At 39.7% G+C, this 24,940-nt stretch overlaps 1 protein-coding gene across 2 annotated transcripts in view; it reads left to right on the plus strand.

Annotated features, from left to right (window-relative positions):
* glg1b (golgi glycoprotein 1b) overlaps positions 1-21,272 on the plus strand; it is a 47,143-nt gene extending 25,871 nt beyond the window's left edge. The window contains exons 11-27 of one of the 2 annotated variants that reach the window (XM_058387632.1): positions 2,434-2,587; positions 2,692-2,709; positions 2,970-3,107; positions 4,538-4,624; positions 4,789-4,851; positions 6,006-6,119; positions 7,306-7,394; positions 7,772-7,889; positions 9,045-9,137; positions 9,606-9,743; positions 9,922-10,045; positions 11,499-11,641; positions 12,336-12,437; positions 14,695-14,802; positions 15,598-15,718; positions 15,829-15,935; positions 18,056-21,272. In XM_058387632.1, coding sequence (XP_058243615.1) covers positions 2,434-2,587; positions 2,692-2,709; positions 2,970-3,107; positions 4,538-4,624; positions 4,789-4,851; positions 6,006-6,119; positions 7,306-7,394; positions 7,772-7,889; positions 9,045-9,137; positions 9,606-9,743; positions 9,922-10,045; positions 11,499-11,641; positions 12,336-12,437; positions 14,695-14,802; positions 15,598-15,718; positions 15,829-15,935; positions 18,056-18,223 — 1,885 coding nt within the window. In that variant the 3' untranslated portion in view covers positions 18,224-21,272. The remainder of the gene's footprint in view (positions 1-2,433; positions 2,588-2,691; positions 2,710-2,969; positions 3,108-4,537; positions 4,625-4,788; positions 4,852-6,005; positions 6,120-7,305; positions 7,395-7,771; positions 7,890-9,044; positions 9,138-9,605; positions 9,744-9,921; positions 10,046-11,498; positions 11,642-12,335; positions 12,438-14,694; positions 14,803-15,597; positions 15,719-15,828; positions 15,936-18,055) is intronic. The other variant, XM_058387633.1, reaches the window with a different exon arrangement.
* The last annotated feature ends 3,668 nt before the right edge of the window (positions 21,273-24,940 follow it).

Here is a 24,940-nt window from a genome sequence, read left to right on the forward strand (position 1 = left end):
AAGTGAAGCTGATGTGAAAATGTGAAATACAGGAAATGTCTGTCACCATGTTGTGGCTGTCTAAAAATGTCATTACTAATAGATAAAAAAAAAATGGCAGCCAGTGTAAAGTCAAGAAAAATTCCTCATGAGCTAGTTTTTAAGATAATAAAGTTTCAAGATGACTTTTTTTTATATTTATCAATTATATGGTGGCTCAAGTGGTTAAGGCTCTGGGTCGTTGACCACAATATCGGGGGGTTCAAGCCCCAGCACCACCAAGTTGCCACTATTGGGCCCTTGAGCACGGCCCCTAACCCTCTCTGCTCCAGGGGCGCTGTATCATGGCTGACCCTGTGCTCTGACCCCAACCTCCAAGGATGGGATATGTGAAGAAAGAATTTCACTGTGCAGTAATGTATATGTGACAAATAATAATTTCATTCGTTAATTATTTATCATTTATTTATTTGGACACATTTCATTCATGCTGATTTATCCAATCACACAAAGAGTTCAAGGTCCGACAAGTCAAGGTTCCGAAAACTCCATAAAACTTAAACTGCAAAATGAGGAGAGAACAGCAAAAGAAATAAATTTTCTCTGAAGCAGAAGTCATTTTTTAGCAGCGCTGCAGAGCATGAAAAGGCCAAAATCTGGAGACAAATTACACAAAAGGTGAATGAATAAAATAAATGAAGTGAGTGTAATAATTAAAAAAAACATTCGAGGTACAAATTCTATAGTAGTGTTTACACAAGACTCTATGCTGGACATCAAAAAACAGCACACAGATATATGTGTGTTATCGGTCTCTGTGTCCACCGCCACTGTGTGCTTTTACACTGGACTTTCTTTCGTCTTTCTGCTTCGCTGAATTTTTGCACTTCCCGTAAAAAAAAAAAAATTGTCCATACAAGCTAATTTATCATCCTGCTAGGATCCTGCATGGAGTAGTACACATTACAGCTGCTGTACAGCATCATAGCGTATATCAGCAGTGTAATGAATCTGCTTGTACAGGGATTGGAAAAAAAAACTGGCTGGTGCTGGATGTCCAGCTTTTCTTTCCCTTTCACTGTTAAAAAACAATGCATTAAAAAGAGTACACTAAAAATGTGTGCACTCCTGACCTCCATGTTCGGTTCTTCGCCAAGTTGGAAGCACACAAAGTCTAATTCCTTTCTGAGGAAAGCTGACTAAGGCAAAGACAGCGTGATCGTCTCCAAGTGGTTCTCCGAGTGGTTCTGCTGGGTCACAGACTGTCCACACTGATCTATCCTCAGCAGTGGTGAGCACCACCAGGCCACGGGACTCCAACCGGGGGGTGGAGCGTCTAAATGGACGAAGAAGTGGACACACTGGAAACTCGACAGAGAAAGACAGAGAGAAAGAGAAAAAACATTAGCTATGCTTGTGATCATGTGATGTTTAAAGACAGAGTATAGCTGTACAGTTTCCTTTCACTGGAACTAAGAGGCTCAAACACTGTTCCAGCTGTGCACAAAGCACCTGAGCTTCATGAAGACATGGTGTGTGGTGGTTGGATTGGAAAAACTCGAGTGTCCTGCACTGGACTCGGACTCAATCCCACTGAACACCTTAGGGATGACCCTTTGGAACTTCGACTGTTCACCGAGCCTTGTACCAACACTTTTGTATCTGAATGAACACAAATCCCCACTTCCACGCTCCTAAATCTAGTGAAAAAGACCTTTGTAGGAGATTGCCACCGATTTTAACTCAGTGCTCTGTCGTTTGATGGACGAGCTTTTCCTCGACTTTAATTAAAACGATGCTCGATGCTCACAGCGCTCCGTTCGGCTCCGGCTTGTGCCATGACATTTACAAGTTGACCCTCTCAATCAGAACATCGCTCTCGTGTTTTTAATGTGAAGAGGAACACTTTTGCACTCTACGCCATCTCACAGTCCATTAGGCAGAAGTACCGTTAGATTAGGATACTTCCAAAGCAGCAGTGCGGTGAATAGCCCATCCGTACTGAGTGCCCACTCCACCTGCTGCACTGAAGTGTTTGTTTGCTTCTGCTTCGGGGGAGTGAGGTGGTGATGTGCTGCGTGTGCTGGTTTGTAGAGAAAAAGTAAACTCTAAACCACAGCTATGTGAGCTTTTTAAACTGTTGATGGCTGAAAGAAGGAGAGACTTGATGATCTGTTGAGCTTTAAGACCCTGGGGTGTTCAGTTAAAATGGAATACAATGCCCAGCTATGTAAAATTCCTTGCTTAGAATAGTCCAGATAAGCAATTAATCTGATTGAATGACATCAATAATTACTTTTTAAAGCTTAGTGATTAGTTCCTGGCTATAAAGAAGACAATTTGATGTTAATGAGCCACATACTTTAGGATTAGGATGTCTTTTTGATATTCTTTTTAAACAGTTCCACTGTTATCCTTTTCCAGTGTATAATTTCAGCGTAATGTCCATCATAGACTCGACCCTATTTTATATCGGAAGTGCCAGAACGACGCGTCCCGGCTCTGTCACACACACGGCTGGAACGAGACGAGCGAGATGATGCCCCCGGGCGCCGTGTTTTCCTGCCTCTATCGTCACGCTTACCGTACAGAAGAACAAGGCAGACGGGTAAAGCCTAACACGGTTATATCATCTTTAGGGTTACGTCTGTATCCACATGTATGTATCATGCTGAAAAAATTTTAACCCTGGCTGTTTTCTCAATTCAACAGTTCGAGCCTGAACAATATGTGAGTGCTTTTAGTGGAATTTCAAAAAATATATAGCAATAAACAACGGTGATGGGTTAAAAAATCCACAATCTATAATTTCATTAACGGGAAATCCTCACAAGCTGTAAAATCAATAATCCGCATTGAAAAATGGTGCCGTGATCAATTTGTTTGACAAAATGAATCGGTTTGCTGTGTGTCATCTCTGTACAGTGTTAAATTGTTGGATTTTAAACGGATTAAAAGATGATCATGTGTACAATGTGTTTGTTTTCTAGCTCACTAGGGAGTGTAAAGTGGAAGTCCAGAGGATCTTGCATCAGAGGGCTTTGGATGTGAAGCTGGACCCAGAACTCCAGAAACGCTGCATGACCGACCTGGGAAAGTGGTGCAGCGAGAAGACGGATACTGGTCAGGTATCGTATGTACAGACTGACGTGTATAGATACGTGCCGTTTACGCCGAGTTATCCGTCTTGCTCTTTATGAAGTCCTCGTTTGACTGGACAAATGCAGTGCAACAGAAATCTAACTTTGAACTTCCTCTAACAGAACAGCACACGTTTCACACACATACCAACCCACATGGCCAACCTTAAGACACTGTCAAGGCAACACATACGCTCTAGGTCCTGTGTCTTGCCCTACCAGGAACTGCTTGTTTATTTCACTGCAAAAAATACAACTACAACAGATGAGCAGAACCCAAGTTGTTCTGTTAAAGTCTGCTCACTTGGCAGCCATCTTGGCAAAGCTCCCAGGCTTTTATTTTTCTTTATACAAGACCAGGCCAATATCTGCTAGAACGGGGAGACGCACAAACCAGGAGCGGCAAAATCACCAAGATGATCGATGCAATCTGACCAAATGCGATCATTGGCCTAGGGGTGCCAAAAAAAATCAGGTTGCTCTGCTAACTACAAACACTGTATTGTCAAAAGTTTTGAGACGCCTGCCTTTTACATGCACATGAATGTAATATGGAGTTGTCCCGCCCTTTGCAGCTAGAACAGCTTCAAGTCTTCTGGGAAGGCTTTCCACAAGGTTTAGGAGTGTGCTTATGGGAATTTTTGACCATTCCTCTAGAAGCGCATTTGTGAGATCAGACACTGATGTTGGACGAGAAGGTCTGGCTCACAGTCTCCACTCTAATTCATCCCAAAGGTGTTCTGTCAGGTTGAGGTCAAGACTCTGTGCAGGCCAGTCAAGTTCCTCCACACCAAAGTCGCTCATCCATGTCTTTATGGACCTTGCTTTGTGCAGTCATGTTGGAACAGGAAGGGGTCATCCCCAAACTGTTCCCACAAAGTTTGGAGCATGAAATTGTCCAAAATGTCTTGGTATGAAGCTGAAGCATTAAGAGTTCCTTTCACCGGAACTAAGAGGCCGAGCCCAACCCCTGAAAAACAACCCCTGAATCCAGTGATTTAGAGGGGTGTCCCAAAATTTTTGGCAATATAGTGTATTTATCTGTGCTGATAGGCTTTTTTTATTTTATTTACCTTCACCCATAATAAATTAAAAAATAAATTAAACACTAAGCTACCACATCCCCCATATGTCGAGCTTTACATCCATATTGTAAGCTGCCTCTCTGCATCGTCTCTAGCAGAACTGGTCCAATAAATCACTGTGTTTTTTGCTCTGTTGCCAATTGCTTGCTTTTCATGTTTCTGTCGTTTTTTCCCTCCGGCGTTTATTCCACCTAGGTTGCTGGTGCTGGTGCGACCTCGAGATGTTGAAGAAAACTGAGAAACATGATCTAATATCTGTGTCATCAAAAACACTCCAACTTTGCTCATGTTTTAACTTCAGGAACGTAAAATCTCCTCTCTCCTTTTGTTCAGGAGCTGGAGTGTCTGCAGGAACATCTGGAGGATCTGGTGGCAGACTGCAGGGACATGGTGGGAAACCTGACCGAGCTCGAGTCCGAGGTGAGAGCTTATGGATTTCTTTTTTCCTTATCAGAATGCACAATGTGGAAATGAAATCCTATCCTTATATTTGTTTTTAAGGTACATAATGATCGTCTTAGTTTTTAAATATTTTTTAAAGTCATTTCTCTCAAAGTCACGCTTTTATTTCCACCTCTTCACAGGACATCCAGATTGAAGCTCTGTTGATCCGAGCGTGCGAACCCGTCATCCAGACCCACTGCCATGTAAGTCTAGCTTCTATTGCTTTAGGTATCATGCTTATTTCTGTACCTTCAAATTATGTTTACATGCATAGTATTTCAGTGTATAAAGCATGCTGTGTCCCTGAGTCATAAAGATTATATTTATTATTTATTTAATATTCCTATCAGATAAAAGAGAAAACTTTGTTCCATATTATACACCTACAATATAGTCACATTTTTCCCATATAGCTCTCTGCCTTCCATTTTGATTGTCTGAGCTGCAACCTGATTGGTCGGATGATTAAGTCAGTGATTTTCAACCACCGTGCCAAGGCACACAAGTGTGCTGTGAGAGATCGTCCGGTGTCCCGTGGGAAATTATCCAATTACACTTAATCGGTCCAAAGAAATGATTATTTAGTTAATACACTGGCAGAGTAATGGAAATACTCCTCCACATCAGTAGGTAGCGCATCAATGACCTTGTTCATTCATGACAATAGAAACGAGACTATTTTGTACGCCTGCGTGAACACACTGAGAAACGGGCAATAAAAAAAAAAACACAGTGGTCAATGAGAGAGCCCAGGTTTCATACCGAGAGTGTGTAAACAAATTGAGAGATTACTTCTTTTTCTTCTTCTTTCGGCTTTTCCTTTCAGGGGTGGCCACAGTGAATCAGCTCTCTCCACCTATCCCTATCTTCTGCGTCCTCAACGCTTACCCCCACTAGCTTCATATCCTCATTTATTCCATCCATATTCCTCCTCTTTGGCCTTCCTCTTTGCCTCCTGCCTGGCAGCTCCATGTCCAACATTCTCGTACCAATATACTCACTCTCCCTCCTCTGAACACGTCCAAACCATCTTAATCTGGCCTCCTTAACTTCGTCCCCCAAACGTCCAACATGAGCCGTCCCTCTGATGTACTCGTTCCTAATCCTGTCCAACCGTGTCCCTCCCAAAGAGAACCTCAACATCTTCAGCTCTGCTACCTCCAGCTCTGACTCCTGTCTGCTGTATATTGCTTATGAGCTCCAGTGCAATGAGTAAAGTTTAAAATAATAAAGTTTGTGCATCAAGCTTCTAGCTTTGTTTCTTTCTTAATATAATGTTTTCAGCTATCTAACTGAGTATTGTCTTTAAGTTTATTCAGTTGTTATTGTCGCTGTTTTTTGTTTTTTCTTCTTGTAGGACGTGGCTGATAATCAGCTAGACACGGGGGATCTGATGGAGTGCCTGGTGCAGAACAAACATCAGAAGGAGATGAACGATAAGTGCGCTGTCGGAGTGACGCACTTCCAGCTGGTAAGCAGGAAGTAAAAGGTTTCAAAACCAGCTGGTCAGCAGTTTGTTTAAAAGACGCTGTGGATAGCTCTGCCGTATCTGAAGTGTGTGTGCAGAAACAAGATCAGTCTATTAATCAATTAAACGAGTTTTTATATATTATTATATGAAAGCAGAAGGCTGTGATGGACCATGGGAACATTGCTCATAGAATATCAAGTCTTACAGGAAATGCATTAAACTCATGCTTTGCTAGAACCATTGCTCTTTTAAATGAATGCTTTTTGTGTTATCTGATACCCAGGAAACAATCAGGGGGGAAAAAAGAATTACATTGATTTGTCCTGTAACAAATGGAAAAAGATTGGAATTGGATTTGGAAAAGCTTTTTGGCACACAGGATGGAGAGGCCCCGGCAGGGAGAAGCAGTATTTTGTAATGTATTAAATTTAAAATAATCAAAACTACAGACACTGTAGTTAAAAGCAATGGTGTGTAAATATACAGAACAATTAATTCTGCAACAGTCTTCAAGTTCACATCCTAATCCACGGAGGAAAAAAAGGCGAAAATCCTCGAAAAGCTTTTTTTGGGGAACATATAAAGAGATTGTCGTTGTTAGAACTGATCTTTATTATTATCTTAATGTTATATTTTATTATTTTATGCCATGCTTTATAATATTTGTAGTGTTATTGGTTATTTATTTGGGTTTTTTTTTTGCTGCATATTTGCACAACCTGTAGTCTTTGTGATTAAATTAATTAAATAAAAATTAAATAAAAAAATAATATATAAATAATTTATATATCATTAATTCTATAATTAATATATAATATATACATTTAAAATATTTTATTAAAGTATTTTATATTAAATTACAGTATATCTATCGATCTAGATATCTAGATATATTGTATTTTAATATAAAATACTTTAAAATTAAATTAAAATAAAAAATGCATATATATATATATATATATATATATATTTATATATATATTTATATATATATATTATATTTTATTGTTATTTTATTTTATATTTTTTATTTATTTTATAAATATTTTAAGTGTTTAATAAAATATTTTAAAATATATTAATATTAATATTATTTTTTTAAATAATATACTAATTTACTATTATGATTTCAAATATCATCCATATTTTTTTTATCTGTTGTTTAATTGCATAAAATGTTTTTCAGATTCAGATGAAGGACTTTCGCTTCTCCTATAAGTTCAAGATGGCCTGCAAAGAGGACGTCCTCAAACTGTGTCCGAACATAAAAAAGAAGTATGCCTCTCTCACCTTGTTGTTGTTACCTTGCCTCTCAATGACGCTGTTTTCTTTAGAAGACCACAGCTGTGGTCATATTAGCCATTTTTGACGATGTAGTCGAGGTTAAGGGCGCATCATCAGATCATCGGTTGTGTTCATGTGTGAGAAAAATGTTTCTGTATCTTGCTGGACACCAACTAGGAATATCTGAGTTTTCAGATTGCGTTCAGTTGCTAAGATTAGGATTAGAGTTATGTTTTGCATTTTAGTAATTAGCTACATTATTAATTATGTCACTGGAATGTTCTCCTAATGTTGTGTGTGTCTTCATTGTGTGTCCTTCGCGTACCGTCTCTCTGTTTTACCTTCTCTTGCTCTTTACTTCACTCCAGAGGTGATGTAGTGATCTGTTTGAGCACCACAGTGAGGAACGACACTCTACAGGATGTGAAGGAGCAGCGAGTGTCCCTGAAGTGCCGCAAACAGCTGAGAGTGGAAGAGCTGGAAATGGTGAGTAATGTACACACTTAAATGTAATACATTAGCATTTTTTAGCGCTATAAAATGCCTCTCTAGTGTATAAGAGAAACTTGTCTAATCGTGTCCAGTATCATTTGAATTTACAGGCATAAATCAGGCATAACATTATAATCACTGAGAGGTGAAGTGAATAAGACTGATGATCTCCTCATCATGGCACCTGTTAGTGGGTGGGATATATTAGGCAGCAAGTGAACATTTTGTCCTCAAAGTTGATGTGTTAGAAGCAGGAAAAATGGGCAAGAGAAAGGATTTGAGCGAGTTTGACGAAGGACCAAATTGTAATGGCTAGACCACTGGATCAGAGCATCTCCAAAACTGCAGCTCTTGTGGGGTGTTCCCATTCTGCAGTGGTCAGTATCTAGCAAAAGTAGTCCAAGGAAGGAACAGTGGTGAACCGGTGACAGGGTCATGGGTGGCCAAGGCTCACTGATGCACGTGGGGAGTGAAGGCTGGCCCGTGTGATCCGATCCAACAGACGAGCTACTGTTGCTCAAATTGCTGAATGCTGGTTCTGATAGAAAGGTGTCGGAATACACCGTGCATGACGGGTCAGGGCTGTTTTGGCAGCAAAAAAGGGACCAACACAATATTAGACAGGTGGTCATAATGTTATGCCTGGTCAGTGTATATAATGCAACGTTAAAGCTGCAGCCGTTACACTCTCAGAGTAAAGATGTGAAGGTGTTGGTTCTTAAAGAGTTTTTAACACTGGAGCAGTACTCTTACAGTATTTCTCTAACCCACTGGTTTTGCCAGCATCAATCCCACACAACTACGCTTCTAGCCAAGCGTTCCCACTCAGAGAGTAATCCCATTTCGGAAAGCGTGGATAATATGGATTTAGAGCTTCAATAACAAATCCGTTTGACTGAACAATTCATTTAAGAGAACTTGGGCTGGATCCCAAGATCGATAAGCGGCGTTAAGGACGTCTCCTGTCTAAGCCTGAGCCAAGCAGCTGCACAAACTTTATATTCTTTCTGTTTAGAAGAATTCTCTGAGCACAGAACTGCATTTTTGGTTCATCCATTTAAATGAGCGATGGGACATTTGCTTTATTTGGCAACCTTATCCACAGCCCCAAGTAAAGGAGTCATGTCTTTTCTTTTATGTGTCTTTTAGTCTGAGGACATTCGTCTAGAGCCCGAGCTTCACAGTGCATGTAAGAAAGATATCGAGAGGTTTTGCTCTGCTGTTTCATTCGGCAACGCTCAGGTAAGCCGGGATCTCGGGCAGTATTACATTTTCATGCCTTACCCTCAGTTTAATCTGTTCATTCATCCATTTTTTTTCAACTTCAGTAAAGAGATATAATGTACTGAACTTAAACAAAAGCCAGACACGTTGTGAATGTTGAGAATGTTTAGACACTGCAGGTAGTGTTGCGTCCTGTGAGTGAGTGTGGTCCTCTGTGATGGACCAATGTTGACTCAGTGGAGCATGTTCTCCCCACCTCATGTGGGTTCTTTCTGGGTTCTCCGGGTTCTTTGTAAAACATACCAGTAGGTGTTTTGGCTATGATGAATCATCTCTAAGATCTGAATGAATGTGTGTGGTGACTGGACTGGTGTCCCATCCAGGTTATATTCCTGCCCTGTAGATCCACCTCCACCTGCCTTGGTAAAGCTCTTACTGAGGATGAGCGAATGATTAAAGCTCTTTTTTTGCGTTTCCTTTTCTCAGGTCACTGAGTGTTTGAAGGAGAATAAACAGCTGCTGTCTCACACATGCCATCAGAAAGTCTTTAAGCTCCAGGAGATGGAGATGATGGACCCTGAGCTGGACTATCAGCTGATGAGAGTCTGCAAGCAGATGATTAAGGTTGGAGAAACATAACATAATGTTTAAACCATTATCCTCTCAAATCATATCCGCTGCGTTAAAGAAAGGTGCTCTATTAAAAAATCGAAGAGTTTAAAGACTATGCAGAAGAAGAAAATACAAGGCTTTATTTCCCCTCGCTCTCAAGCTTACTTTCCACCTCTCGTCCCTGCGTCAGCGTTTCTGTACCGAGTCCGATGCCAAGAACATGCTGCAGTGCCTGAAACAGAACAAGAACAGTGAGCTAATGGACCCCAAATGCAAGCAGATGATCACCAAGAGACAGATCACTCAGAGCACAGGTGAGAAAATGGACAAGATACAGTATCCTGTAATGCACGTATTAAACCTTGAAGAATTAATTAAGGGGAAAAGCCAATGAAATAATTTAATTACATTATAAAACAAATAATAAATGAATGAGACGGTCTAAATAAATTAATCTGAAACAGTATCAGTTTGTTAAATAATTGGGCGTATTTTTGTCATGCCTAGTAAAGTTGCTGTAAATGAAACGGTTATAATGGTTTTTATTTTTGTTTATTCAACACTCAGAAGCTCACGTGTGCGCATGCAATCTGACAGAATAAAAGGAACGGCTCAAAAGAGAACGTCAGTATTTGAATTTGGAAATGAATAAATCCTGAATTTTTCAATTGGGAAATGATTAAGCAGAGAAAATACTGGTCTGTTGTACAAAATTTGCTGGCATATGGCAGAAGAAGAAAAGAAAGAAAGAAGAAGGGAGGAAAGAAAGAAAGACAGGGAAGAAGGAAGGAATGAAAGGAAGAAAGATTGAGGGGAAAAAAGAAGGAAGGAAAGAAAGAAAGAAGAAAAGAAAAAAGAAAGGGAAGGAAGGAAGGAAAGAAAGAAAAGAAAGAAGAAGGAAAGAAAGAAGGGAGGGAAGAAGGAAGGAATGAAAGAAAGAAGAAAGAGAAAGAAAGAAGGAGGGAAAAAAGAAGGAAGGGAGGAAAGAACGAAAGAAGAAAAGAAAAAAGGAAGGAAAGAAAAAAGGAGGGAGGAAGGAAGGAAAGTAAGAAAGAAAAAAGGAAAGAAGGAAAGAAAGATAAAAGAAGGAAGGAAGGAAAGAGAGAAAGAAGGAGGGAAGGAAGGAAAGAAAGAAGAAGGAAAGAAAGAAGGGAGGGAAGAAGGAAGGAAAGAAAGAAAGAAGGAGGGAGGGGAAAAAAGAAGGAAGGAAGGAAGGAAAGAACGAAAGAAGAAAAGAAAAAAGAAGGGAGGGAGGAAGGAAGGAAAGTAAGAAAGAAAAAAGGAAAGAAAGATAAAAGGAAGGAAGGAAAGAGAGAAAGAAAGAAAGAAAGAGGGAAGGAAAGAAAGAAGGGAGGAAGGAAGGAAAGAAAGGAAGAAGGAAAGAAAGTTGAAAGAAAGAAAGAAAGAAAGAAGGAAGGAAGGAAAGAAGGAGGGAAGGAAAGAAAGAAGGAGGGAAGGAAAGAAAGAAGGGAGGGAAGAAGGAAGGAATGAAAAAGAAAGAAGGAGGGAAAAAGGAAGGAAGGAATGAACGAAAGAAGAAACGAAAAAAGAAGGGAGGAAGGAAGGAAAGTAAGATAGAAAGAAGGAAAGATAGATAAAAGAAAAGAAGGAAGGAAAGAGAGAAAGAAAGAAAGAAAGAAAGAAAGAAAGAAAGAAAAAAGTATGGAAGGAAAGGAAGGAAGAAATGAAAGAGAAAGAAGGAAGGAAAGAAAGAAGGGAGGAAAGAAGGTCCACTTCAGTGTTGTCTTTTGTTTCATGGTGTTTTAGACTACAGGCTTAACCCCGTGCTGCGGAAAGCCTGCAAAGCAGATATTCCCAAATTCTGTCAGAGCATCCTCAACAAGGCCACCGATGACAGCGAACTGGAGGGCCAGGTCATTTCCTGTCTCAAGCTCAAGTATGCTGACCAGGTACTGAATATAAACTGGACATTTTGTTGCCTGTCTAGATCAACTCTATATATATTTTTAAAGTGATGTTCATCTTACTGCAGATCTTTAAATTAGGAAATTTGTGTAGCTGTCTGAGATAGCTGTCTAAGCCAGATACATATTACACCAGGTTAATTGACTAATATTAATTAATTAATTACTTATTATGAACCCAAACAAGACCTATATATCGCTAACTCCTACTTGTGGTTATTTGTGATTAAGATAAGATAGAACTTTATCAATCCCAAAGAAAATTCTTTTGCCAGAGACTGTATCAGATAACAAGAAAAATAAATAAAATTGAAAAATAAATTTAAAAAATAATCTATATATACAAATGTATTCAGAAGCACAAAAAGTATTCAAAAATATAAAAGTAGATGAAAAATAAATGAAATAAAATATTCTATATATACACATTACTTTATTAAAGATTATTAGCTATATATTTTACTTTATTTACTTAATTACTCTTTTTTATTAATTTAAAAAAATCTCAGAATTTCTGAATTCTGCTATTTTTTTTTAATTATTATTTTTTTATAAAAAAATTATATATTTTTTCAGAGTGGTGCATGTTTGTATTATCATAACCTTTTTTTTTTTTTTTTCAAATAAATTGTTGTGTATATGGATTTTTTTCATGGTTTAAATCTATGTGCTTCTCCAGCGTCTGTCTTCAGACTGTGAGGATCAGATCAGCGTGATCCTGCAGGAGTCGGCACTTGATTACAGACTGGATCCTCAGCTCCAGCTTCACTGCAGTAAAGAGGTGAGAGAGAGAGACATTCATGCACGAGCTCTGAAGCGAAAAACATTTCGCACGTAAAAGCCGCTTCGTTCGTCGGAGACGGACGCTAGCGCAGACGCGTTTCCACACATCCTAACACTTTTTTTTTTTTTTTTTTTAAATGCGAAAGCTTCATAAAAATAGTTTAATCGTGTTGGAAAAACCCATTTAGCACCTAGGGTGTGAAAGTGTGTTAATGAGCACCCTGCTGCCATGAAGAGATCCACCTGAGTGGAAGTAATGAGGAGACAGTCAGGGCCTTTTAGACATCCTGAGCGGCGTTCCCGTCGTCCTACAAAAGCTCACCGAACGCTTATTAAAGCCGCCGCTGTGCGCTGGCGTGTGGAGAGATCACATCACCTCACATTACTTTTCCACTGTGACATGGGGAAAATGTGCCAAAATAAAGAGCGAGACTTTCATTATTCTCGCCCGGCGGTCTTTACCAGAAACACCGAGCCTCGTTTATCAGACTACTGCCAGCAAATTTATTCATTAAGGAGCTTTTACACAGGAAATGTGTTCGATATCCAGTTTGAAGGACACACAGTTTTATTCCTACAGATCGTTCCATAATAAAGGCTTACACAGGGATTTGTACGAGATGATCCTCATTAACGGATCATTTTAATAAGTGTGTTATTGTTGGTATAATAAGGAGATGTTTTTGAGGTTCCACCTCTTTATAAGAGTCAGATAGCAGTCAGTTTTTGTTTCTGGGAGTGTCTTGTGCTTTGCCATTTCTTGATTCTTTCTTAATTATTTTGAGAGAGGAATGACTTAGAGCTGCCACAGTTTGTCTTGAAGACATTTCTACCGTGGCCGAGAAGTGCAAAACAAAATAACAAAGCGGAAAACACAAGTGGAAAAGGTAGGTATAGCTTGCAAATGGAATTCTTCCCTCTGATTGGACGAGACATCTGTCACTCAAGATATACAAGCAGTAGGAAAATGTGTATCTAACTTTACTTCTTGTACATGTGTGGAGTTCTGCCTTCACTTTAAACCATTGTTTTTCGATAGTAACTTTAAATAACTTTAAATCTTTTAAAGAAAATAAACATTTATATTTATAAGAAAATGGAATTCATTCAGCGCTATCGTGTGGATGTTCATATAGAGTGATACTGGATGAGTGAGGGAGGAGGAGGAGATAGAGTAGAAGGAGGAGTCCGGAAAGAGGATGAGGAGGATGAGCGAGCGAGGAGGACGAGGATAAGTGTGGGAGAAGGAGGAGGAGGACGAGGAGAAGGATGCGTGCGGGAGGAGGAGGATGAGCGGATATTGGATATACTGATAGCGTATCATGGCGTAAAGATTAGTTTGCGATCTCTAAAAACACACCAGGACTGTTTGGAAGACCAAACTATTCCAGATTAAAGGATGTAAGGAGCGCTATAAGAGCAGAGCTGTGTTCATACACACACCAATCCACTTTCTACTGCTGCAGCTACTGCTGGACTTCCTGTAGATCCTGAGTGACAGATGTCTCGTCCAATCAGAGGTCAGAATTCCATTCGCAAACTATACCTTCCTTTTTCACTTCCTCTGAATCGTCCTCGTGTTTTCAGATTTGTTATTGTGTTTTGAACTTCTCGGCCACCGTACATTTCACATAAAAATCATAAATAAAAATGTACTTGTAGTATAAGAGGAATAAAGCACCTCAGTGAGGTTCTGTAATAATAATCTAAGCTTCTCACATCAACCTGTCGTTGATCGTTTTCCTATAACAGCCATGCACGCACTTTAGTGCTTTCTTTTGTTTGTTGAAGAGGTGCAGAGTGAAAGGTTCGACTCATGCAGAAGGATTTTAGTTGGAAACAGAAATCATGGATATTATTTATACAATATTTAATATGGATCTAGAGTGTTATACAGTGCAGAAGAGATGTGTGTGTTTAAGCAGATCCACATATCACAGTTTTCAGTAATAAGGAAACAGCGTAATGAAGGTTTTATTAACCTGCTGCTACATTTTCTGGACATCTCTGTTAAAGATTGCGTCGTAAACCCTCCGGTGGAATGTGAGGGATGGGGAAGAGTGAAATGCTGATGCATCATATTTCTTAAAGTCCATTTATCAAAGCCAGGGGTCGAAACCAAACGTGTTGAAGAAACGAAACCTGATCTGATTGATCGCTCTGCTGCTCTTCCTTTATATAAATAACTCCTCACCTCACTGCCTCTCTTGAGTCCCTTGGTGATTTGTGTTTATTTGTGTGTGTGTGTGTTGTAGATTACGGACTTGTGTGCAGAGGAAGCTGCTGCACAAGAACAAACAGGCCAGGTGGAGGAATGTCTGAAGACCAACCTGCTGAAGCTCAAACGTGACGCTTGCAGAAAGGTAAAGAAGAAAGACAGGAAGGAGAACACGGGTTTCGGGGTGCGCTGCAGCGCCGATACTGCAGCCCGAATACACAACTCTTAATGATTAGGACATGGATTGTTTTACAATTTAAAGTCTATCCACTGCATCTGTAGAGCTTGTGTGATGATGACAGATGAGAATTCTTTATACTGAGGGGGGAGAAAAAGGTGTGGGTGTGTGTGTGTGTTTGTGGGTGGGTGTGTGTGTGTGTAAGTGAGCGAGTAAGAATGTTTGGGTACGTGAGCTGGCAAGCACAAGTGAGTAAGTGTGATGTGTGTGTGTGTGTGTGTGAGCAAGCGAGTGAGCAAGAGTATGCGAGTGAGAGCGTGTGTATGTGTGTGTATGTGAGCGAGTGAGTGCGTGTGTGTGTTTTGTGCGTAAATGAGCAAGTGTGTAAGTGAGCGAGCGAGTGAGTGTGGGTATGTGTGAATGAACAAGCGTGTGTGTGTGTGGGAATGAGTAAGCAAGCATGTGAGTGTTGCAGTGTGTGTGTGAAAGTGTGTGTGTGTGTAAGTGAGTGTGTACAACTGCTCTTAGATTTTCATTACACATAGTGCGAGATAAAATGGTCTTTGCAGGGTGTGTGTGTGTGTGTGTGTGTGTGTGCTGACAGTTCAGCAACTGCCCTTAGACTTTCATTACCCACAGAGTGTCAGATAAAATGATCTTCTGTGTAAAGCTTTCTGATAGAAACTAAAACAGAGCAGAACATTGTATCTCTCACTGTAAATACGATCTGTAAAACTTCTCACTGTTTATCTCTGTGTCTAGGAGGTCCTGAACATGCTGAAAGAAAGCAAAGCAGACATTTTCGTGGATCCAGTCTTACACACGGCCTGTGCCCTGGACCTGAAGCACCAGTGCGCGGCGATCCCCCCCGGCCGAGGCAGACGTGAGTGCTCTCCTTCCTTCCTGTGACCTTTATAATCGTCTCATACAGGAATATAGGATCTGGTGACCTGTATTCCTGACTCAGTGTCTCACTCTGTCCTCATTTCACAGAGATGTCTTGTCTGATGGAGGCTCTCCAGGACAAGCGGGTCAGACTGCAGCCCGAGTGTAAGAAGAGACTGCAGGACCGGATAGATATGTGGAGCTACGCAGCCAAGGTCGGTCCATGTTAGGCGTGCTCTGGTGAACTGGTACAATGATATTTCGTGAAGGTGTGGCGGCCTGGGAAAGCTCTTCACTCCAAGTTTTGAGAAAATTCTTCACAAGTTCTAGCATCTTTGGCTATTTAATTTCCATCCATAATGTTTCCCAAACTCTTGAAACTCTTATCCTTATCATCCAGGTGATGTTAGAGCTACAGAGCTACAAAATACACTGTTGTGCTCTACCTGTTGGAGGAGGCGGCGCTATCTGTTAACTATTACTAAACATCCCTCACACTGAGAATGCTAGTTTAGACCCGATCATCAGTGCTAGCATGTGTTACGGATGTGGAGGGAGTTCTGGCTGCTTGAGAGTCAAGAGCTACCACTCTTGAGTTCCCTGAATACTTTTCTGCCTACTTTGTAAATCCTGGATGCAGCTTGAACCAATGTTTAAAATAGCCTGGCTGTTCTGCCTTCGCTGTATCATGGCAGATTTTTATGTTTCCAAACTTTTTATGAAGATGAAGATTTTGTTAGACTTGCAAAATAATCTTCAGGCATATAAATGTACACCAACCAGGCATAACATTATGACCACCTGCCTAATATCGTGTTGGTCCCCCTTTTGCTGCCAAAACAGCCCTGACCCGTCCTGCACTGTGTATTCTGACACCTTTCTATCAGAACCAGCATTAACTTCTTCAGCAATTTGAGCAACAGTAGCTCGTCTGTTGGATCGGATCACACGGGCCAGCCTTCACTCCCCATATGCATCAATGAGCCTTGACTGCGCATGACCCTGTCACCGGTTCACCACTGTTCCTACTCTGGACCACTTTTGATAGATATTGACCACTGCAGACCGGGAACACCCCACAAGAGCTGCAGTTTTGGAGATGCTCTGATCCAGTGGTCTAGCCATCACAATTTGGCCCTTCGTCAAACTCGCTCAAATCCTTACACTTGTCCATTTTTCCTGCTTCTAACATCAACTTTGAGGACAAAATGTTCACTTGCTGCCTAATATATCCCACCCACTAACAGGTGCCATGATGAGGAGATCATCAGTCTTATTCACGTCACCCGTCAGTGGTCATAATGTTATGCCTGATCAGTGTATAACATCCGTAAAGAAAAATAAAAAGCATGAAGTAAACACAATACTACAGGTTCCTCTTTAACATTGCCAAGTTGTCTACTTCCATTTCCTCAACAACAAAAGTTATGGAAGGTCGCCAGATATTATAGAATGTCTCAATAGACCCTCTGAGTGTATGTCTAATTTTCTCCAAATTAAGATGGTACATGACTTCCCTTATCCAGTGTTTATGTGTCGGTGGAATAAAGTCTTTCTATTTAAACAGTGTCAGTCTCCTGGCCAAAAGAGAATGGAGGTTTCTCTTTTGTTGAGAAGGGTGTTTTCCAGGGCCACACCAAACAATGCAGTAAAAGGGGGAGGTTCTACTACCTCACCAAATACCCTAGAAAAGGTCTCAAAAATATTAATCCAGAACATGTAAAGCCTTGGACATGTCCAAAATGGTGGCTACATCAGTCGCATGTAGGGTCCAGTGCAGATGCAATTTTGAATTGTATTACAGCATGTCTAAGGCATATGGATGATGGGAAAATTCCCTGTATTATTTTGTCCTCTGAGATGGGTTCATCTAAACCTCTCCCCCATTTATTTTCCAAGTGTGTTGAATCATACATGCTGAGTAGTTCGTCAGTCCGGCTTATAGTCTGTTTTTTGACTGATTTACATCCAAAAATTGAGTCTAATAAAGAAATGTGAGGGCATGATAGTGAAAGATAGTGTCGTAATTAATCCGGGTTTCCTTAAACACTGTACGTTTTTCTACACAGACAAAAGGTAATACTGATACCAAGAGTGTGTGTGTTTACACAGACACTAATTTAATAACAGAAAAGAAAAAGATTTGGATGATAATTTAGTTAAAAGGTTGTTTCAGACGAATCATTACTCATTATTAAAGTAAGTATCTTCATCGTATGTTTTACAGACGGATTTCGATCAGAAGCCATCTTTCTTCGAGTAATCTTTTATTTTTTTAACAGAAGATAATAGATTAATTGGATTAATGAGCTAAAATTCATTTCTCTCCCCTCAGGTGGCCCCAGCTGAAGGCTTTGCAGACCTGGCTGTCCAAGTAATGGCATCACCTTCCAAGAATTATATCCTGCTGGTGATAGCCCTGGCCTTGTGCGTCCTCTTCATGGTGGGATTGCTGTGTGGACGAATCACTAAACGTGTGACCAGGGAACTGAAGGATAGGTAGAGCCCAGATCCTCAGCTTATACGTCTCAGTCACGTTCTAAAAATAAATAATTTACAAAAAGATGATGATGATGAAGGGTAGAAGGCCTAGATGTTTTTTTTTTGTTTTGTTTTTTTTTGACCACTGTTCTAACCCTGGCCCGAGTGTCCTACTTTTTACCATCCCTGATTTGGAACGCCGTGTGGTGGATCAGCACCGTGTTCCAGGCTCATCCTGCTCAGTGCTGCCCCCTGCTGTGAAAGTTCCAGAATACACATATCAAAAATCTAGAAACTCGAGCATTCTGGAACGCTAATCTGTGCTTTCCTGGGTGTTTTTTTCTCCTTAATTTTGTTTGATTGAAAGCTTGATCGACTTACTGTGCAAACGACATGCCATTACGAACTTTTCTCCATTGCATAACGATGCATTTTACTAGAATTTAGTTGTTGTTGTTTTGTTTTTTTTGCACTCAGACTTACAGCCATACAGCTTCACTTTTACAAAATAATAGAGAAATATCACTGGATCTGAAGATGAAATATTTCCTGTGAAAATTGTCGACTGAAAATGAGTTGCGTTATAATTCCTGTGATATTTATCCTGAAATAATTAAATAACCGATGGAGAAACTTTATCATCTATATAACATCAGACCTGGGGTCCTGTCTAATGCAGAGAGATGAAGAAAAAAATCGGAGAGAATTTGACTTTTTAGTGAATTCGTGTCCTGATGAAGGCGGAGGATATCCTGTGCTTTGTTTGGGATTTTTATTTTTATTTTTTAAGGGATCTGATGAGTGGAATTAGGATTAATTTCTCTAATCGTAATAATCTCTAGTCCTGTAACTACCTATTCACAAAGCTTACAGGTGTGTGTAGTGTCTCGGAAAAAAAAGAAAAGAAAGCCAAGAGATGGACCTTATTTTATTAAAAGTAAGTCACATATCAGAAATATACAAAAAAATTTCAGACTTATTTTTGAATTTTGATTGAATTCCTGCACTTATTTATTTTTTTTTGCTATGATTTTGTCCACCTCATGGCCTTATTTATTCTAAATTTATTTCTGTTTAATTTATGCATCTGGTCCTTTTTTTCTCCCTATTAAAGCCTTGGCTGAATTTTTTAATTTGAGTGAATTGTGCTCAGATTTCCTGCAGTCCTGATACTGACCCTGAGAACTCCTGTTCATATTGAAGACAAAGACAGATTTATATGATTATCTTCATTACGGTTATTGATGATGCACTTTTCTGAGGGAATCAAAACGGGAAATTTTTTTAATTTTTCAGTGGCTCTGAAACCACAAGTGAACATTCTTCACTTTTGCATCCTTCCTGATTTCATTCAGAACTTTTCCTTTCAAATGATATAATCAACAACAACCTGTGACACAATAAAAAACTAGGTCTTTTCATCCAACATTAGTGCCTGACCTCACAAATGCGCTTCTAGAGGAATGGTCAAAAATCCCCATAAACACACTCCTAAACCTTGTGGATCCCAGAAGAGTTGAAGCTGTTATAGCTGCAAAGGGCGGGACAACTCCATATTACATTCATGTGCATGTAAAGGCAGATGTCACGGTTTTGGTCTGGCTCACAGTCTCCACTCTAATTCACCCCAAAGGTGTTCTATGGGGTTGAGGTCAGGACTCTGTGCAGGACAGTCAAGTTCCTCCACATCAAACTCACTCATCCATGTCTTTATGGACCTTGCTTTGGTCACTGGTGTGCAGTCATGTTGGAACAGGAAGGGGTCATCCCCAAACTGTTCCCACAAAGAGCATGAAATTGTCCAAAATGTCTTGGTATGAAGCTGAAACATTAAGAGTTCCTCTCACTGGAACTAAGGGTCCGAGCCCAACCCCTGAAAAACAACACCTGAACTCAATGATTTGGACGGGTGTCCCAAAACTTTTGGCAATATAGTGTAGTTTCATGAAATTGAATTTCTTTCTGCTTCATCAGAAGAGATAAGACTCGAGGAAACGCTGACCTTTTGTACAAAAGAGTTAACATGATTACTCACACATTTGTGGTTTAGAATGAAATCGTGACTTTGTGTAGAATAGAGCTCAGAGAGCTACGATTCATGGCTTTGTTTGAAATGTCAGTTTATAGTTTGGTCCTTTAACACAAGTTCCAGCTTTTCGTTGTGGTCTCAGACACTCTGTTAAATTCGTCCGACTGAATTTACACTGAAAAACCACACAGGTTTTGGAAATGATTTAGTGACACCATTTAAAATAAATAAATACATAAAGCTGGGAATAATCTCCATTCCTCATCATTCGCTCGATCGGGATCGCTGTAGATCCGAATCCGATCCCAGACACACTGTGAACGAGGAGTGAATACACTCCTAATATGAATTAATCCATCGCAGCACACCACACACACACACACTCCTGTCACTTGGTTAACAGATCTTAACCTTCACTTTAAACGCTAGTGGAAGTCTATGTGGAAAGGATGCGTCTTGAATAATTTGTGAATCTTTAGCTCAGAAAAAGACGAACACTGGAAACACAGAGACGCTTGTGCAATAACATTTGGGCCAGAGCACGGCATCGCTTCCTGGATAAGGCTGGATAAATCTATAGACATCTGCTGATTTGTATTAAGATGATGATGATGATGAATCAGGATCTTCATCGTTTTATCCGAAAGTGTTTCAAATCACACACTCATCTCCTCCACTCTGTTTTCCACACTTCTTATCACCTTTTCTTTTATACCCAGCTTGTTGAAATGACTTCATGATAAATAAATAGACAAGGGTTCTAACAGAGGAGGGGTTTTTTTTTCTAAGTGTTCCCTTTGTGATTTAGACAAGATGGTATTCTGTAAATAATAGCGCTAGATGCTCCCGTTTTTGTTGATTTCGTTCGGATTATAAAGCCTGACTGTACATGCCTATATTTTGTAGATAAATGTCCTTGCTAAATTGTACATATAGGTCATGATTGTATGATGATGATGATGATGGGGGTGGGTTTTTTTTCTTCTTCTTTTTCTTTTCACCCCAATAACTTTTTGAAAGAGAATAAAAGAAGTCGGTTTTATTATTTAGTCTTTTATTTGTTTTTCCTCAAGGTCGAGTAGACGGATTTGCGACTGCACTTTTTGTGCTTCATGTGTTTATCTAAAGTGCAATGATAGACAGATGGAGGCCATTTTTCAAGCAAGAATGTAACCCAAGTACTAAAAATGAAGGACAGTCCAGTCCAAAGTGTGTGATGATGATGATGATGATGAAGTACTGACTCTTGAACCCAAGAGCCCTTTTCTAACGACCGAAACCAAATTTTAATTTTTGTTTGTTTTTCTTTTTTGTACTGTCTGTAAAATATTCAGAGTTGCTTACAACATGGACTAAACCATCCTGTACAAAGGCTCTGACATTTTTTTCTGCCGTGTAAAATGATGGAGAAACTTGAACAGATGGTGGAGCTTTTTTTTTTTTTTTTTTTTTTTTTTTTTTTTTTTTTTTAAGAATGTCTGTACAGATTATGATTTGTGAGTTTAATAAGACTATATTCAGATTTTCTTACTTGTGGTCTCTTGGTTTTGTTTTGATTTTGCGTCACTAGCATGATCCCACAGGGAAATGGGAAATCCTAGTTAGAGTATGGTACACGTTATTCGGACAACTTTATTATGATAATAATCGTTGCCAGATTTCTGAAAGAGATAAGAGATTTTGTAAGTAAATTCAGTCAAATACACTGATCAGGCATAACATTATAACCACCCGCTTAATATTGTGTTGGTCCCCCTTTTGCTTCCAAAACAGCCCTGATTCATCGAGGCATGGACTCCACTAGATCCCTGAAGGTGTGTTGTGGTATCTGGCACCAAGATGTTAGCAGCAGATCCTTTGAGTCCTGTAAGTTGTGAGGTGGGGCCTCTATGGGCTTAGAGGATATTTTTGATAGATACTGACCACTGCAGACCGGGAACACCCCACAAGAGCTGCAGTTTTGGAGATGCTCTGATCCAGTAGTCTAGACATCACAATTTGGCCCCTCGTCAAACTCGCTCAAATCCTTACGCTTGTCCATTTTTCCTGCTTCTAACACATCAACTTTGAGGAAAAAATGTCCACTTGCTGCCTAATATATCCCACCCACTAACAGGTGCCATGATGAGGAGATCATCAGTCTTATTCACTTCACCTGGCAGTGGTCATAATGTTATGGTATAAATACCGATGAATATAAAGTTCCTTGATTTAGCAATGCTCACAAAAAAAGCAGGTAGAATAACTGGATCAAATTTTTATCGTTAAGTAGCCATTAATTATTTGCTGTCTTTCTATTTCCACAGTTCAACATCAGCTGTTCAGTAGTCAGTTAACTTTTTATGCCTTGAAATTTGCTGTTGATGATCCAATAGGCATATCCAAGAAAGTACACACTTAACAAAGTTAACCTCACGAGTCACTCGTCCCTGGTGCTCATAATGAACATCCTTTCAAGACACTCTACTATTGGAGTGTAAAGTGTATAACTGTAGATGAGTAATGACTCACAATCGCACCGTCCAGTCCAGTGTTAGCCAGAAGATAATGGCTTCCATTTTCTCTTCTTCTTCATGTCTCTATTTTTCTTCCAGCACAGTCACCTCTGGCTCTGTTCCTTACAGATCTAAATCTGCATCTAGATGTAAAGCTGCTTTATAGTCTATAAAATGTTGAATGAAAATAGTGAAATGGACTTGATATAGTTTGGGTTGATAAAGTTATTGTAGACTATCAGGTGTATAGTATGTATATATATATGTATGTATGTATGTATATATATATATATATATATATATATATATATATATATATATATATATATATATATATATATATTCTGATCAGGCATAAATATTATGCCTAATATTGTTTTGGTCCCCATTTTGCTGCCGAAACAGCCCTGATTCGTCGAGGCATGGACTCCACTAGATCCCTGAAGGTGTGCTGTGGTATCTGGCACCAAGATGTTAGCAGCAGATCCTTTAAGTCTCCATGGACCCTACCGCGCAACAGGACTTAAAGGATACTTAATGGACTTAAAGAATACTTTTGATAGATACTGACCACTGCAGACCGGGAACAGCCCAGAAAAACTGCAGTTTTACAACTGGAATGCACTGTGTATTCTGACACTTTTCTATCAGAACCAGCATTAACTTCTTCAGTAATTTGAGCAACAGTAGCTCGTCTGTTGGATCGGATCACCCGGGCCAGCCTTCACTCCCCATGTGCATCAATGAGCCTTGACCACCCATGATGCCGGTTCACCACTGTTCCTTCCTTGGACCACTTTTGATAGATACTGACCACTGCAGACCAGGAACACCTCCACAAGAGCTGCAGTTTTGGAGATGCTCTGATCCAGTGGTCTAGCCATCACAATCTGGCCCTTCATCAAACTCACTCAAATCCTTATGCTTGTCCATTTTTCCTACTTCTAACATCAACATTGAGGACAAAATGTTCACTTGCTGAAAACAAAATGTGCAAAATAGGGCGAGTGGGAAGTGAGCAGATATGTACATTACATATATTAAAATACATACAAGAGAAGGATTAAAAGTATATTAACTATAAACTATTGATACAAACAGCCATTGCAGTGATTTGAGTACTGAGAACAAAGATTCAGATGTTTAATGGACAGAAGAGCAGCTTAAGTGTTTACTGAATTCAAACCTGGCGCATTAATACATATTTAAATGATTGTGATGCGATTAATATTTTGGAACTTAGCTCAGCCAATCAGATTTTAGAACCGATCTTAGCACTAGTATTGCAACGCTGTCTAAAATTGAGTTCTCGAATCTGATTGGTCAGAACGATTTCTCTTCTGGAGCCCTGACAGTAGTTCCGGCTGTAATTCAAACCACAGTGTTGTATTAATGCGCTCGTTCTAACGCGTTACTGTTTCTATAGTAACACCTAGTGCACAAGGACCGCTATTAGAAGCTGCCTTTTTTTCCCTGCGTTGACTCTCTTTCGCCAGCAGATGGCGACATTGTAAACATTTTTATTTCTATACACACCCTGTACTAACCAGGGATGGATTTATCATCATTGCCACACATCATAAAGACTATATAATATATTCCTCTGGATGTTTTTTTGGTTTTATTAGCTTTGTAAATTTTGCTTTTTAAGCATAGTTTAAACGACATAAACTCTAATAATCTCATGTCTGATTAATTGTTATAAATAACTACAAATTCAGTTTTAATATAAGATACATTATACTATATTGTGATTATATTCATGCGATTTTATTTAGAAATGCTTGTGTGTGTGTGTGTGTGTGTGTGAGTGTGAGACACATGAGGGGGGTCTGGTAGGGTAATCAGAGGCATTGTAGTCCTGAAGGCCATGAACTTGGCCTTTGTTGCGTGCGTGTGTGTGTGTGTGTCTTGTTCCCCCCTACCGACTCGCCTTTGGCGAAACAGCCCACATGTCTGTCCATCTAATCACGTGGTCTCACTGTTCCGTTATCCGCGGCTCTAAAACACTTCTCGGTGTGAATGTTTCTGTTCATACCCAAAGACCCTGTCCGATTCAAAACACTGCCAGTGGAGGTAATTCATCCAGTATTTAATCCTGTATTAATGCCTTGCCATGCAAAATGCGTCATGGTGCTTAAATCACAACAGAGAGAGAGAGAGAGAGAGAGAGAGAGAGAGAGAGAGAGAGCGCTTAATGACCGATTATTTTCTC

This window comes from Hemibagrus wyckioides, linkage group LG04 (genome assembly GCF_019097595.1).
Source record: "Hemibagrus wyckioides isolate EC202008001 linkage group LG04, SWU_Hwy_1.0, whole genome shotgun sequence".
In the NCBI taxonomy this organism is placed as follows: domain Eukaryota; kingdom Metazoa; phylum Chordata; class Actinopteri; order Siluriformes; family Bagridae; genus Hemibagrus; species Hemibagrus wyckioides.